Source organism: Larus michahellis, chromosome 3 (assembly GCF_964199755.1).
Source record: "Larus michahellis chromosome 3, bLarMic1.1, whole genome shotgun sequence".
NCBI classification, from domain to species: Eukaryota; Metazoa; Chordata; class Aves; order Charadriiformes; family Laridae; genus Larus; species Larus michahellis.
This window is the reverse complement of record NC_133898.1, coordinates 29,739,237-29,752,909: the sequence shown is the minus strand read 5'-3', so window position 1 is coordinate 29,752,909 and position 13,673 is coordinate 29,739,237. Positions and strand designations below refer to the sequence as shown.

Here is a 13,673-nt window from a genome sequence, read left to right as displayed (position 1 = left end):
TTCACCAGCACTTGCTGAGATAAGAGCTGGAGGTGCCTAGCTCTCAGTGCATGAGAGGATCCTTTGAGTCCTGTCAGCTGCTCTAACTGAAAGGACTGAAAACTGTGATATTTTTTTTTTTTTTTCTTCTTCTTCTCCTCTGTCCTAGGTTAATGGAGACAGCAAAAGAAATGACCAGGGAGTCCTTACCTATCAAATGCCTTGAAGCAGTTATCCTGGGGATGTATCCTTTCACGTGCCTGTGGCTTTTTCCACTGCAGTGCTGTTTAATATATTATTGCCCTTCCCAGATGGTGCATGAGATGGTCACAGACAAAGGTGAGTGCTAGTAGCTCGGGGAACTGCTATGGTATTGATCAACAAGTTGCCGAATTGCTTAGGCTTGTCAATAGGAGCTCGGATGCTGTGTGCCCAGTTCCTAAGCGTCATGCTCTGGCCATACTGACTTTGCCTCCTGCCCTGGTAATCTGCATAATGGCAGGATCTGACCCAAAGTGCCCAGATAAGTATCTGTCTACACAGTCCCTGTTTTCTTCATTAGTGTTTCTGTGATGGTTATTGTTGGAGCTTGGTAACACCTGAGGAACGCAAGTTCTATCCTGTGTTTGTCTAATGTTTGCATGGCATTGTCATGTTAGTTTTTGTCTCTCAGCACGCATCTGTGCTTTGCGCAGAAACATATGCGTATTATAGTTAAACATTTAAGCTTTACCGTAACATAATGCTTGCTTCCTATTCAGTCTTAGAAAGAAAAACCAAGAAAACTTTCATTTAGAGACTGACTCGCTTCTTGACCCTCTTGTGCTGTGACTGACAAATCAACCTGCATCATCCTAAAACGCTAGAGCAGGGCAAGGTAGGGTCACAGGAATAATTGTATGCCTGATACATCTTACCACCACTGATCAAGTTTGATTTAAAACCAAACAAAAACACAACCCGAAATAAACCCCGATGCAAACCAGCTTCTGGCAAGTCTCTGCGGTGTTTTGCGTGCTGTTGCTGCCCCCTCTCGTGGGAGAAGCATCTGTCAGAGCCCTGCGGGTAGTGCCCAGTGTTGGCTCATGAGGGGATGGCTACTGTGGAGTAGGAAGGGGACACGGGCTGAGCAAGTGTCATGTGTGGTGTGCGAGACTTGATGCCGGATGCAGCCCCTGCTGTGCTAGGAGGTCTGTGGTGTGCACTGGGTGCTGTTCACAGCTCCCCGTGTGCCAGGGATGAGGCTTCAGCTCTGAATCTGAAAGGTGACTCTGGTTGACGGGGCTTCCCCTGCAAATGCTGGCAGGGTCTGTGTGCAGCTAGAGGAATGGGGGTCTTGGGGGTTTGATGTCAGCAAGAGACTGAAACTGGTGCTGTCCCAGAAACAGAAATTATGTCAGTGGATCTGTTGTGCTTGCCCTTGTGTCAGGGTTGTGTCCCAAACTATCTGGGGAGCAAAGGGGTGGGGTAAATAATCCCCAGGTGGACTTGATGCTGCTCTGCAGTACTGATGTCAGTGTGGCTTCTAATGCTGTATTTCTAGCACTGAACCAATGACTCCATGTACCGCACAAGCAGAGCGTGATTAATGGTATACAGATGACTGTGATAACCTAAAAGTGTTCTCGCTGATGTAAAAGTTTTGACTGTTTTATTTTCATTTGGAAAGAGGTATTTTTCTACTTGCCTCAAACCTGACTTTTGTTCAAAAATTTTTATTTTTTTTTTCCACGGTGAGGGAAACAAAATAGTTGAAAGCTATGGTTTATACTATTTGGTGTCATCTGAAGTTTCTTTGCATCCAGAGGGACAGGCTTGAGAGGTGGATCTGTGCGAATGTCATGAAATTTCAACAAGGCCAAGTGCGAGATCCTACATGTGGGTCAGGGCAATCCCAAGGACAAATATAGGCTGGGCGGAGAATGGCTTGAGAGCAGCCCTGAAGAGAAGGACTTGGGGGTGTTGATTGATGAGAAGCTCAACATGAGCTGGCAATGTGTGCTTGCAGCCCAGAAAGCCAACCGCACCTTGGGATGCGTCAAAAGAAGCGTGGACAGCAGGTTGAGGGAGGTGATTCTGCCCCTCTACTCTGCTCTGGTGAGACCCCACCTGGAGTACTGCATCCAGCTCTGGAGTCCTCAACATAAGAAGGACATGGACCTGTTGGAGCGAGTCTAGAGGAGGGCCACGAAAGATGATCAGAAGGCTGGAGCACCTCTCCTATGAAGACAGGCTGAGAGAGTTGGGGTTGTTCAGCCTGGAGAAGAGAAGGCTCGTTGGGGAGACCTTGATAGCGCTTTCCCCTACTTAAAGGGTGCCTACAGGAAAGGCAGGGAGGGACTCTTTATGAGGGAGTGTAGTGATAGAACATGGGGTAATGGTTTTAAACTGAAAAAGGGTAGATTTAGATTAGGAAGAAATCCTTTACTGTGAGAGTAGTGAGGCACTGGAACAGGTTGCCCAGGGAAGTTGCAGAGTGTAGCAGTGGTGAGTGATGGGCCGTCTGAATATGTGTGTTTTGAAAGTGGCTGGTATGAGGCCTGTGCAGAACGTCATGGTGCTGTGCTGCGTTGCATGTGCACCATGTGGGTTTTGGGGAGGCATCTTTGTAACAGCACATGGGGTGATTTTTCTTAGCTGTGAGATTTTGATCTTCAGTATTGCCCTCTGTTTGTGGATGCAGTGAGGCCAGCAGCTGCAACTTGCTTTCCAAGGTAAGGTGATTACCAGATAAGAGATGCGCTTACTCTCTCCTGAGTGTGAAACCAATGTCTTCTCATATGCCTGAGCATCCGTGTGTGTGTGTGTTAACCTCTGGTTCCCTTCTCTGTCTCTGGAAATAAGGTACTGCTTGTAATTTGTGTGCTGGCAGGCTTTGCCATGTTGCTTGGATACCGAAAAGAGCATAGCCCACTACAGCGGACCCTCGGCGTGAGCCTTCATTCAAAGGTCGATTTGCACAGAGCAGCTTAGCAAGATGTCATTTTAATTGAGCTGCTTGCTGGCTCATGCAATTGCCTTTTACTATGCAACTTCTTATAAAATGCTTCTATAATCCCTCTTGGTGCAGAAATAAATTTTGCATAATTGCCTTCGCACTAGATCTTGAAGCGTTTTTAGAGAGCAATGAGTTAAAATACTGAGCTACCCTGTGTATATGCCCCAAGGGAGCAGCTGCTGTGAGATGACCAAAAGATCATACAGATCTTCCAATATTATTTTGCAGCAATCTGCACGGATCTTCTCCATGTAGCTGTCTGAACTGGCCTTGTATCTCTGGCTTACATTTTCTGCTTGTCAATGCCTGACCAGAGGCATTCCTCCTGCTGTGTTCCCTAGGGCATTTCTCAGTTCAGTTGTAAATCAGCTGAGTAATGGTGCGTTCAGCCCATTCTTTCTGAGCAAGGATTGAAACTTGTGCTCAAGAAAGGGAATAGTAAACCAAAAATTGCCAAGGTAATGTTATCTGTGCTGTATTCACTTTATTAAAATAGGGAGGGTAAAATATCAGAGCGGGGAGGGAAGTGGCACAATGCATCCATCCTCGGGGAGTCTTGCAGAGCATCACTGTCTGCATCGGGTGAACATAACACGCTCCCATTGCCTTCAGCGTGCCTCTCCCAGTTCATACGAGGTAACGATCAGACCCATGCAGTGTATGAGACCTCCCCCTGTCCAATAATATCATTAAATGAGGAAGAGGAGAGCAGAAGTGCCTCAGGAGGGAGAAGTGATTTAATAGCTTCTGCACTATGCCTTCTGCACGTTTAATCAGTGGATGATATTTATCACTGTTGGAGACCTGGGCCCATCCTTCTCCTGCCTAGCAGGTACATCGCTGGGCTGGGACCGAGTGTTTTCAGTAAGGGGGAGAGTTTCCTGCAGTTATTACAGGATACTGATGCCCGCACAGTGCCCCTCTGCCTCCTGCATGCTTGTCCGCAGCTCGAGTCACTTGCTGACTGAAATACAGGCGAGCAGGGTCCTGCTGAATATCTACAGCCCCTCTGGTAGCTGGAAAGAGCTGGGAGAGAGTCTATAATCTCTTCCATTGTTGTGGTCTAATCTTAACCACCTCAGACTGCAGCTGGGCACTGGAGAACAGGCACCACAAAACGAGTGATACCTGCCTGGCAGTCCCGCTTTGGGAGGCTGAGCCAGCTGCTTGAGCCGTTCCTTCATGGGCACTGGGGCTGCTGAGGGGAATATGGGCTCTATGTGCAGATGACATCCAAATGTGGGCTCAGTAGCACTCTGCCTCATGGTAAGCAATCCCAAACCTGAGATCTTGGCACTCCTGGAGCCTGTGGAAAATGCCATTGGACTCCAGGCTGTGGTTGGAAACTTCTCCGAGTGTTTACAGCTGGTGGTCGGAGGCCCTCTGACATTGTGAGCAGTTGCTTGGAAAAACAGCTCTTCTGTTTTTGCTGTAGACTTATCTGATGGTTTTGAAGCCTGAGGTCTATCTTCCTCCTGTTCCACCTCCTCACTCTGAGTTAGCGGCTTCAACATTGCTAGCATAAATAAAACTGCCTCCTCTCTTCTCTCAGTCTCCTGTCATTCCCTCCAGCTTGCTTGTGCCCTGTGGCAAAGCTTGCTGCGATGGCTCAGGGCGCCTGCTCATGCTTCCCCAGCCCTTGCAAGCAGCAGGAGAGGAAGGGACCAGACACCCTATGTCTTTCTGTGCTCATCTCTACCGGGCTTCAGCAAAAAACACCCTCGCTGGGCTCTAAGACATGAAGCATTGCAATGTCATCTTTTCGAAGTTAAATAAGGGAGAATTTCAAACTAATAAATAACAAATTGATCAGCATAAGCAGCGCAATGGGCATTCATTTGCTCAATATCAGGTTCATCTGGCTTTGTCTTTTTTGTCTTAAGGTTTGCAAGGCAGAGTGGGACTTGTAGTGGGGATACCAGAAGGTGTCAGGCATGATGCTGGGTCTTCCAGCAGCTGTAGGAGAAGCACTTGTGACTGGGTATAGGGACAGCTGAGTGCTTAGACCTGCTCAGTCGTCACTGTTGGCAGGGTGGTCTGGTCAAACAATTGATGCTGGCAATTACCTCTGAAACCTGAGAATGTCCTTGTCTTTTTCAAACTGCTATGGGCACGCAAGGCCTCCCTGCACTGACTTATATTTGGGCTTTTCTCTTTCGGGGCTCTGAGGAGGAGGGTCTCCCCACGTCCCCTGCCCCTGGCGGTCTCTGCAGCTCTGGGTCCCTGTTGGTGTTGCAGGGAGAAGGCACGGTGCAGGGATGGCACTTGTCTCCTCACCTGCTGATAGTGTACCACTTGCACAGTCGCTGCCTGTCATCTTGGCAAAGTCACCAGGTTTTTTCCTCCCAGCTATACTCCTGTTGAAGCTGGTTTAGATGCAGGTGGGTTGAGGTCCCCATGGCATGTCCCCTTGCCTCCCGTTCAGCTGGCTGTGGTTCATAGCGGTGGTGGGAAAACTGCTGGTGGCAAGTAACCTAAGCTGACCTAGCCATGGGGAGCCAGCTGCTGTCTGGTGGGTGCTATCAGCTGCTAAGACCTATTTCCAGAAATATTCGAAGACTAGAGCCACAGTGCTGGCAGATGGAAAGATCCTGCTCCAATTATTTATTAATAATAAGGAAAAAAAGGCAAGAGAGAACATTTTTTCTAAAAGTTGCTGCTGGCAAATAAACAAGGTGAAGGGCTTCAACTGTCTCTTCTGGCTGGGAACTGCTTTGTGCTCTGCAGTGGAGGCACCTGTGTAGGGAAGGGTCTGTTCTGGGGGTAGATGCTGGGGCTTCTTTGTTAATAGAATTCACCAGGAGGTGGGGTAAAAAAAACCGCATGAAACAAACCACAGACAGGCATTGGTTGAGCCGTTGTGTGAGTGTGGAGACTTAAAGAAAACCCATCCAGATGCTTTCAGCTCCAGAGTTTTAAAACCAAAGGGTTGACTCAGCTAACACCTTAACTCTCCTTTTTCTTTTGAACTGACTAAGAATGCTACTCCTCGCTTGCCCCACTGCCCAGGAAGGTCCAGGTGGTGGCTAGAGTGCAGGTTTTGTGCCCCGTCTTGCTTGTATTCGAGCCTGGGATCTGAATGTCTCCTAAGTATCCAAGCTAGGTTGTGCGAGAGCCTGGGTGGTGAAGGCAAGGGGACTACAGGAAGCACAACAACCTGTGGCTCAGAGGATGATGTGCCTGTGTCGACTTGCAGATCTGTAGGAGCTGCATGCTGGCACGGGAAATGAGGCGCTCTCTACAGGCTGCTAGCAGTATTGGTGTGCTCAAGAAAGCCTACTTGTTAATAGAGCCATACTGGTTTACCCCAATGGCCTGTCACCCCGAAGCATGTTGTGTGCTTTGGGCCCAGTTCTTCTCTCGCTACTTTGAATCAAACCTGTCTCTTTCAAATCAGCCTCTTGGGGTACAAGAGCAGAATTTATCGGTTGCCTAATACGTGCAGCCCTGACTGGCAGGCACTAGTGTCTCTGCAGGGTGGAAGAAATTGAGGTTGAAGGGCTATTATGAGGCTGCAGAAAGGTTGAGAGTCAGGGTGGGCAGGGTTTGGGAATCTCCGAGGGATGGGGATGTGCCGTACTGACCCATTCCCATGACACCCTGGTGGAGCTCTAAGTATTGTCCTTGTTCATTTGTTGGGTGTAGGGGAAGAGAAGGGATATTGGGGCAAGAGGTGGCCAGCCATGTTAGTGTCCCTCTTGTGTGATCTCCAAGGAGATCAGCATCTCTCAGTGCTGTTTTTCTGCTTTTTGAAGACCTGGGATCGGGAAGCCACCGAGCTTTCATTACAGCTGCTTTTGCCCTTTCCTGTTCTGCGCTGCTTCTGTATTGTGGCACATAATTTACTCCCTGACTCTCCATCCTGCAGTTACAGTCCCAGCTCAAAAGTGTGATTACAGCTGTGGCATTGCTGTGTCATTGCCTGTTGTTTGCCACAATACGGCTCTCCCTGGGCAGAGCAGAAAGGAAAAGAAATAACAATGATGCATGGATGGAGGGGTAGATCTGATGTGCCTTTCCAGCCCGTTTGCTGTGTATTTCATCTCGGGTGGGGACTCTCATTAACTAGTCACTCAGCAGAAGCAACCCGTACCTAAAGGTTAATTTCCACAGCAGTTGTTGCTGGGTTATTTGATGGTGGGTAATTTCCGTCCTCAAAAGATTCTTTTACTCCTACTCAGTATTTAATGAGATTAAATTGCAACTTCTCCGAGACCTTGTGGCAGAAGTGTGTATGTGGCAGGTGGCCACCAAAGCTTTATGTGGACTTAATAGAAAGGCACTCAGGGAGCAGAGAGAAAACCCTTTCATAATGAGGGGGAAAAATAGTGGTAATGTTTGAAAGCTTCATAGGTATTAATAAAAGATACTGCTTTTTCAGTTACACAGAATGATAAATACAATGGGCTTCTGCAAGAATCTGACTGTAGGACACAAATTATTGTAACATGACTTTGATGTACACGGGATGCTCCTTTTAAGGCCTGGAGCAAGGTGACCTTTTAAATGAGAGGACTGTAGGCTGAGTTTTACAGTTGATATAATGGTGCTGGGCCCCATTCTGACCTTGCAGTGTATTTATAATCTTTAGTTCTACCAATGGTGTGGGGTTTTTCTTGGAGAAGCTAGTTGTAACGCAACAGCGATCCAACAGGACCACCGAAGGCAACAGCTATTTCTGTTCCATGTCAGTGTAGTTGGTATCAGGGTGAGCTTTGACAATTGCTGCAGGGTGCCCATGTTTGGTGTAGGTGGGGCAGCAGATGGGCAGAGGTGGGCACATGTAGCCTTGGCTGGGTGAGGAGTTGGGTGTGCAGTAGGGAGGTCTGCGCTCTGCTTTGCACGCTTGGCCGGGCTTACTGTCATGCAGATACTGGCGTGCACCAGGAGCTGAGCCCATAGTGTGGTCTGTTCCTATACCCTCAAATACACTTTCTCCAGACCGCTAAAGCGGATGACATCTAGCACTGAATGCAATTAAATATGTTTGACATGAAACTGAAAAGCTTCCCTGTGGCTGTTATGAAAGATTTTTGCCAATGTGTTTTTTCTTGCCTTTTTTTTTTTTTTGTACAGAGGTTTAATTCGTTATTCTTGTCCTCACAGTCTGGGCAGTTCACAAATCTCTTACTAGTGGGTTCGTGTATTCACCTGGAGGGCAAAAGTTTGAATATATAAAATTCAACAAGCGTCAGGTAGGTGAAATATCCCCTTGAAAAAATGCTTTAGAGACAGATGGGAGCCGCTGGATGCTTTTCCTGCATCTCTGTAGAGAGAAGAGGTTAAATGCGAGGTGCGTGCTGGGGGTCAGCATCCCGAGGAGTTGCACTGGTGGTGAGGTGGGGTGCCAGGCTTGGCAGAACCAGAACCAAGCCCGAATTGTGTTTTATGGTACAAAGGCTTTTTGTGTTCTTAGTTTCCCAGCAGCTGTTGGGCAGCCGTGCTACGCAGACAGGGGCGGAAGGCTGGTTGCGGTAACATTTCAGGGCCTCTCAGCTGTGCAGCGACTCTTGTTTCACTGCTGTTAAGGACTTCCTTTTTGGGCATGGGTTGGGGTGAGGAGGGGATGCTGGAGATCCCCAGAGCAGGACTGGTCTGAGCCAGTTCCCTCAGCTCCAGTGGGGACCGATCCCACTCCTTTCTTCTTGAGGCTGCCCTGATGCTATCCTGGCAGTGCTCCCCCTTGGGCCAGAGGCACTGCTTGGACTGACTGCCTTGAACATGTCTGCATCTGGGGTTGGCTCTGGGGTTACAGCAGGTGCCTCTGGCTGGAGTAACCCCAGGCTGGAGCATCTTGCTGCAGCCTTTTCTGGTCATCCCTCCTCCATTCCCCAGGCGTGGGTGGGGGTCTCAGCTGCAGAGGGGAAGGGCGCCTGCTGTCCCAGGGGCCGGGTGTCAGCATGTGGAGCCAGGGTTTCAGCTGTCCGGGGATTAGCAGCAGGGAGCCACGTGCAACGTAGGTGCTGACGCAAACCTGCTTGCGTGAGGGAATCTCAGTCTCTCCTCCCCTTGGCACAGGCCGGCAGCCTCCCAAGGAGGTGACCCGGGACCACGCGTAGTTCCTTGCTGAGATCATCTACTATGCTGTTACGGAGCTTGGCCCCGGCCTCTGCACGTGGTGCATTTGAAATGGCCTGCCAGTGATTCAGGGGACACGTTTTGCTTTTTAAAAGCATTTGTTCCTGACCATATCTCTGTGCTTATCTAATTAATTATCCGTCTGGGAGCTTTACTTTGTTCATCTCAGCAATGTGTTACAAGGATAACAGGCAAAACCACTCTTGTGTGAGGAGTGGCCATGCCAAGGGCCAGTTTACAGATGGAAAGGCAGACTGACACCCTGGACAGGAATTCAGATTTTGTTATACTGTTTGAAGACGTGGGAAAATGAGGATCAATAACCTGAGTCGTACCAAGCTCCGACACGGGAGTTTGGTATTGATATCAAATGGGGGAGTTCCCACAGATCTGAGGAGGATGGTTTCTCTTCTGGTGTGCTGACCCAAACACTGTTCTGTTTTTTTCCTTCCCCTCAAGCATGTTTAAGAGTCAGGCCCTTCCTTGTCTGAACAATTGCATCTTATTCTCCAAGCAGTGAAATAGGCTTTGGCAGCATTGACTGTTTCTGGGGCACAGCGAGAATAAATTTGTGTCTGCAAGAAAGCATTTATCCTGGCAGTTAAAAAAACTTGCTAAAGATGTCTTACAGGTGTAATTGTGTGTGTTCCCAGTGCTGTTGTTGCCTTGACGCAGTCCACACCAGATACTTAACGAACGGGCAGCCCTCTGTGGAACGATTCCCCATCAGCTTTAAAACCCACTTCTCAGGGAACTATTTTCATCATGTGGTGCTCGGGATTTACTGCAACGGCCGGTACGGCTCGCTGGGCATGAGCAGACGATCAGATTTGATGGACAAACCTCTAACTTACCGAACTCTGAGCGACCTCATCTTTGAATTTGAAGAATCCTATAAAAAGTACTTGCATTCAGTCAAAAAAGTAAAAATTGGATTATATGTCCCGCACGAGCCGCACAGCTTTCAGCCCATTGAGTGGAAACAGCTGGTCCTGAATGTATCCAAAATGATGCGCACAGAAGTCAGGAAGGAGCTGGAGAAGTTTGCCAGGGATATGAGGATGAAGGTAGGTCTGTGTGCCTGGGCGGTGGACTTGGAGGCAGATGTGCCTAGTCCTATCCTGCAGAGGTTGGTCTTGCTCCATGTCAGCAGACTGACCCCGGCCTGAGATACTGGTGATATTGGGTGGACTGGGGGGTGTGCTTACATCTGTCTCGGTGATTCTCCCACAGGGTTTGGTGTATGTTCAAGCCCTTATAGCTGTGTTTTAGTTCAAAGATTTCCCCTTCAGCCTGGGAAACACTTGACACTGTACTTGTCCCTGGCCATCAAAGAGCTTTTGCCTAGTTTGCCTTTCTCACCAACTGTGGAAGAAGGTGGCTGGGAAGAACCAGTGTGCCTGGGGCTGATGGGGAGGGTGGCCTGGTTGCAGGGAGGGATCTCTGCTCTTTGCACCTGAGCTGCAAAGGATGCCACGGGACACCCATGTCAGTGGTTGCTTTTCCTTGCAGGGTATGCCAGTGGGCTTGCCCTGTGCCACCTGATGCTCGCCACCTGATGCTCGCCACCTTCAGCTAAATCACAAAATAGGACATAGAAGGGGTGAGGAAAGGAAATCCCTGACAGGCTGGTGCTTCCCTCACTGGCTGGTTGGACTGAAGAGCCCAAAAGGAAATGATGGGGAGACAGGGCAGGCTGCCAGGGGGCTGGAAGGTTTGGCTGCCCTTGCGGATAAGGGGTGTCCCTGACCGTGCCTCTAGGGCTGCCATGGGCAAGGAGCTGGTCGTGGTCATGGTGGAAGGGGATTTGGTGACTTTCCAGCCTGCTGCTGGCAGCAGGAGCAGAGCAGGTGTGTTGCTAAGTATGGGGCTGGCTCTTGTGGAGAGGCATGCGGCATCGCGTCCAAGTTATTCTGGGTTCCCATCCCCTGCCCTGCTGAGGAATGGCTCCTACGTAGCAGCCGCGTGCCATTTTCGCTGAGACACCTGCCCCCTCACCCTGACCTTGAGATGAGTGTCACCAATGGCATTGTAGCCCCAATGTCCTGCCACCACCTCTCCTGCCTTGCCAAGATGTTTTGAGGGCCAAGTTGTACCATGCTGTCACCTTAAGCACGTGTGCTTGATTACAGATGTAATGAAGCTTTTTTTCCCCCGTCTTCTCTATTCATGCATTTTTAATACCATCTGGAGAGCAAACAGCTGAAACAGGCTCCAGTTGAAGAAGTCCATACGTATGGATGACTTCCTGAACTTAGTACTTGCTTTTGATAGAGGGACCAGCTCTGTGAGTGTGCTGAGCTGTGACACTGGGTTCAGACCTGGCAAGTGCCTCAAAGGCCAGGACCACAGCCCTGAACCCTTGAAGGCTGAAGGCCCTGCATCTGACTCTTCCCTTGAGTTAATTCAGAACTTGAGCCACTTAGTTCACAGGGCTCCTGTAAGGGGGCTGACTTTGGAGGATCAGGTCTTTGAAATAGCCTGGAGTGCGAGTGTCATGCTGATGGACTTCTGAGGTTGGAGGGCCTGGGGGATGCAGGCAAGTGTGTGAATGGACAGGAGACTTACTGAAAAGTCCCACTGTCACACAGCGTTCAACTCCAGCCTGAGAGGTGATCGCCTCCGCAGAGAGGAAAGCTGGAGAGAGCGATTTGGCTTAGCTGAGGCTCAAAGCTGTTTTTCTTATCTCTTGCTGTTGCCAGCTCTGAGGAAAGCTGTGGATAAGGCTCTCTTTTTCAGTATTTAGCTGGGAACTGAATTGGTGACACCACCTAACTTTTGCAGTGGGCCCCTGAACAGCTATCACGTGGTAACAGCTTTGGGTTCCTCCTAACCTGGGCAGGGTTTGAATAAGCTCCAAGGGACTGAAGGCTCTTTGTGTGCTGTCCCCACTACTGTATGAGGCCCTTTATTTTTATTTTTTATTTTCGGTGAATCGTTGCCTTTATTGAACGCCTTTTCCTTCCCTCCCCCATCTCTTGCAGATTCTGAAACCCTCAAGTGCCCATTCTCCGATGAAAGAGAGATCACGGGGTAAGTCATTGTCCCCTCACCGAAGGCAAGCCAGCCCTCAGAGACGGGCGTGCAGAAGAGATAAATCGTGAGTATTCCTGCTGCCATCACTGGTGGGTCAGAAGTTGAGGGTGATAATGTATTATTTTGCTGTGCGAAGCTTAAATGCTCACACTGGCATATATAAGAAAATAGTGCCAGATATCTTGGTTGCCTGAGAGGCTCCAGAAGCCGCTGGTGCTGCCGATGTCCTGGCATTGCTGTGCTTGCTGCTGCTGGATGGCCTCTCCGCGTGATGGCCTTTGCTTGGTTAAATTCCACTTTCACAGTCATCCAACACCCTATAGAAGTGTGGGGTTTGCCTTTTCTTTTTTAATTCTTTATACAGTCCCCTTTCTGGAGAAGTGGACCTAGCCTGGTGTGCAGGGGACCTGCACAGGAGGGAAAGTAGATCACATTTAAGGGTGTTCAGACATAGGTATTAAAAACAGGAGGATGAGTCTGGTAGCAGTGGTGGGGTTCCCTGCTGTCATGGTCACTCAGACAGAAATTGGATTCTCTGCGATGAGCCTTTGTACACAGCTGTTTGGATGGAGTGGTTTTCGCTGAGGACTGGTCCAACTTACAGAGAAGGTGAAAAAGTAACACTTTTCCCTTTTTGCCAAAGCAGAAACATCACTTGCATTGTATTTTTTAATTGTCTTAAAAAAGCCCAGACCACTTTCCTCACACGTTGTAGCTAATAGTTTTTCTTTAACTGTGCGGGGAAGGATGGACTAACTGCATGCAATACCTCTACATGGACAAAACTGGGCTTCTAGATCACAGCCCTTTTACAGCCACTGGCAATTCAGACTCCTGTACCTTAGATGTGGAAGAGTTGAGTTTTAGCTCTACTGCTTCATGCCAGGAAGCTGACAACTGTGAAAGCCTATACGTAACCCAGATTAGTCACATATTTATGATCATCGCTTTTTAAATAGGCTCCCAGACTACTGTCTCAGCACTTATTTATTTATTTTAAAGCGGCTAACAAAGACATTAGACTAACCTTCTAAAGATAACTTCAAGATACTTTAGCAGCAGGTGATTTCACAGCAGGCTTTTATTTTTACATGTGAATTCACGCTCAGTCCACAATGCTGTCCTTTGGCCTTTTATCACCGAGAGCTCCTTGTTTAGTGCATGGGTAATTATCATTGTAATGGGCTCGGCTACTCCAGGCTTCAACTCCTAGATTCACTTTGAGGGATGGTTTCATCTTTTGGTTTCTGATAGTGCTTCTGCAGTTGCTGGAGTGGATCACATATGTCTGGAGAGAAGAGTGAGTCTCGCTGGGCTTGGAGACTTGCCAGTTGGGCTGGTTTCCTGAGAGAGCTGCTGGGCACGTGGCTGCTCTGCAGTGGCTGGTTCCTCCTTGGCGGCTTTGCTTTTCCAGGACAGGAGGACAAGTAAAGTACTGGTGGCCTTGCAAGTGGCTTCAGCACCTGTTACCTCCTTGGTGGTTCTGTTGTATTGCTCTGTATCCAGAGTGAATTATATGTTATTCTAAAATAAACCCTGGGTCACCATGATAAAAGATCCAGGACCCAATTACAGCGTGATG

At 48.8% G+C, this 13,673-nt stretch overlaps 1 protein-coding gene across 1 annotated transcript in view; it reads left to right on the top strand.

Annotated features, from left to right (window-relative positions):
• VASH2 (vasohibin 2) overlaps positions 1-13,673 on the top strand; it is a 36,964-nt gene that overhangs the window by 16,856 nt on the left and 6,435 nt on the right. The window contains exons 4-6 of the mRNA XM_074579474.1: positions 149-223; positions 9,741-10,122; positions 12,040-12,155. Coding sequence (XP_074435575.1) covers positions 149-223; positions 9,741-10,122; positions 12,040-12,155 — 573 coding nt within the window. The remainder of the gene's footprint in view (positions 1-148; positions 224-9,740; positions 10,123-12,039; positions 12,156-13,673) is intronic.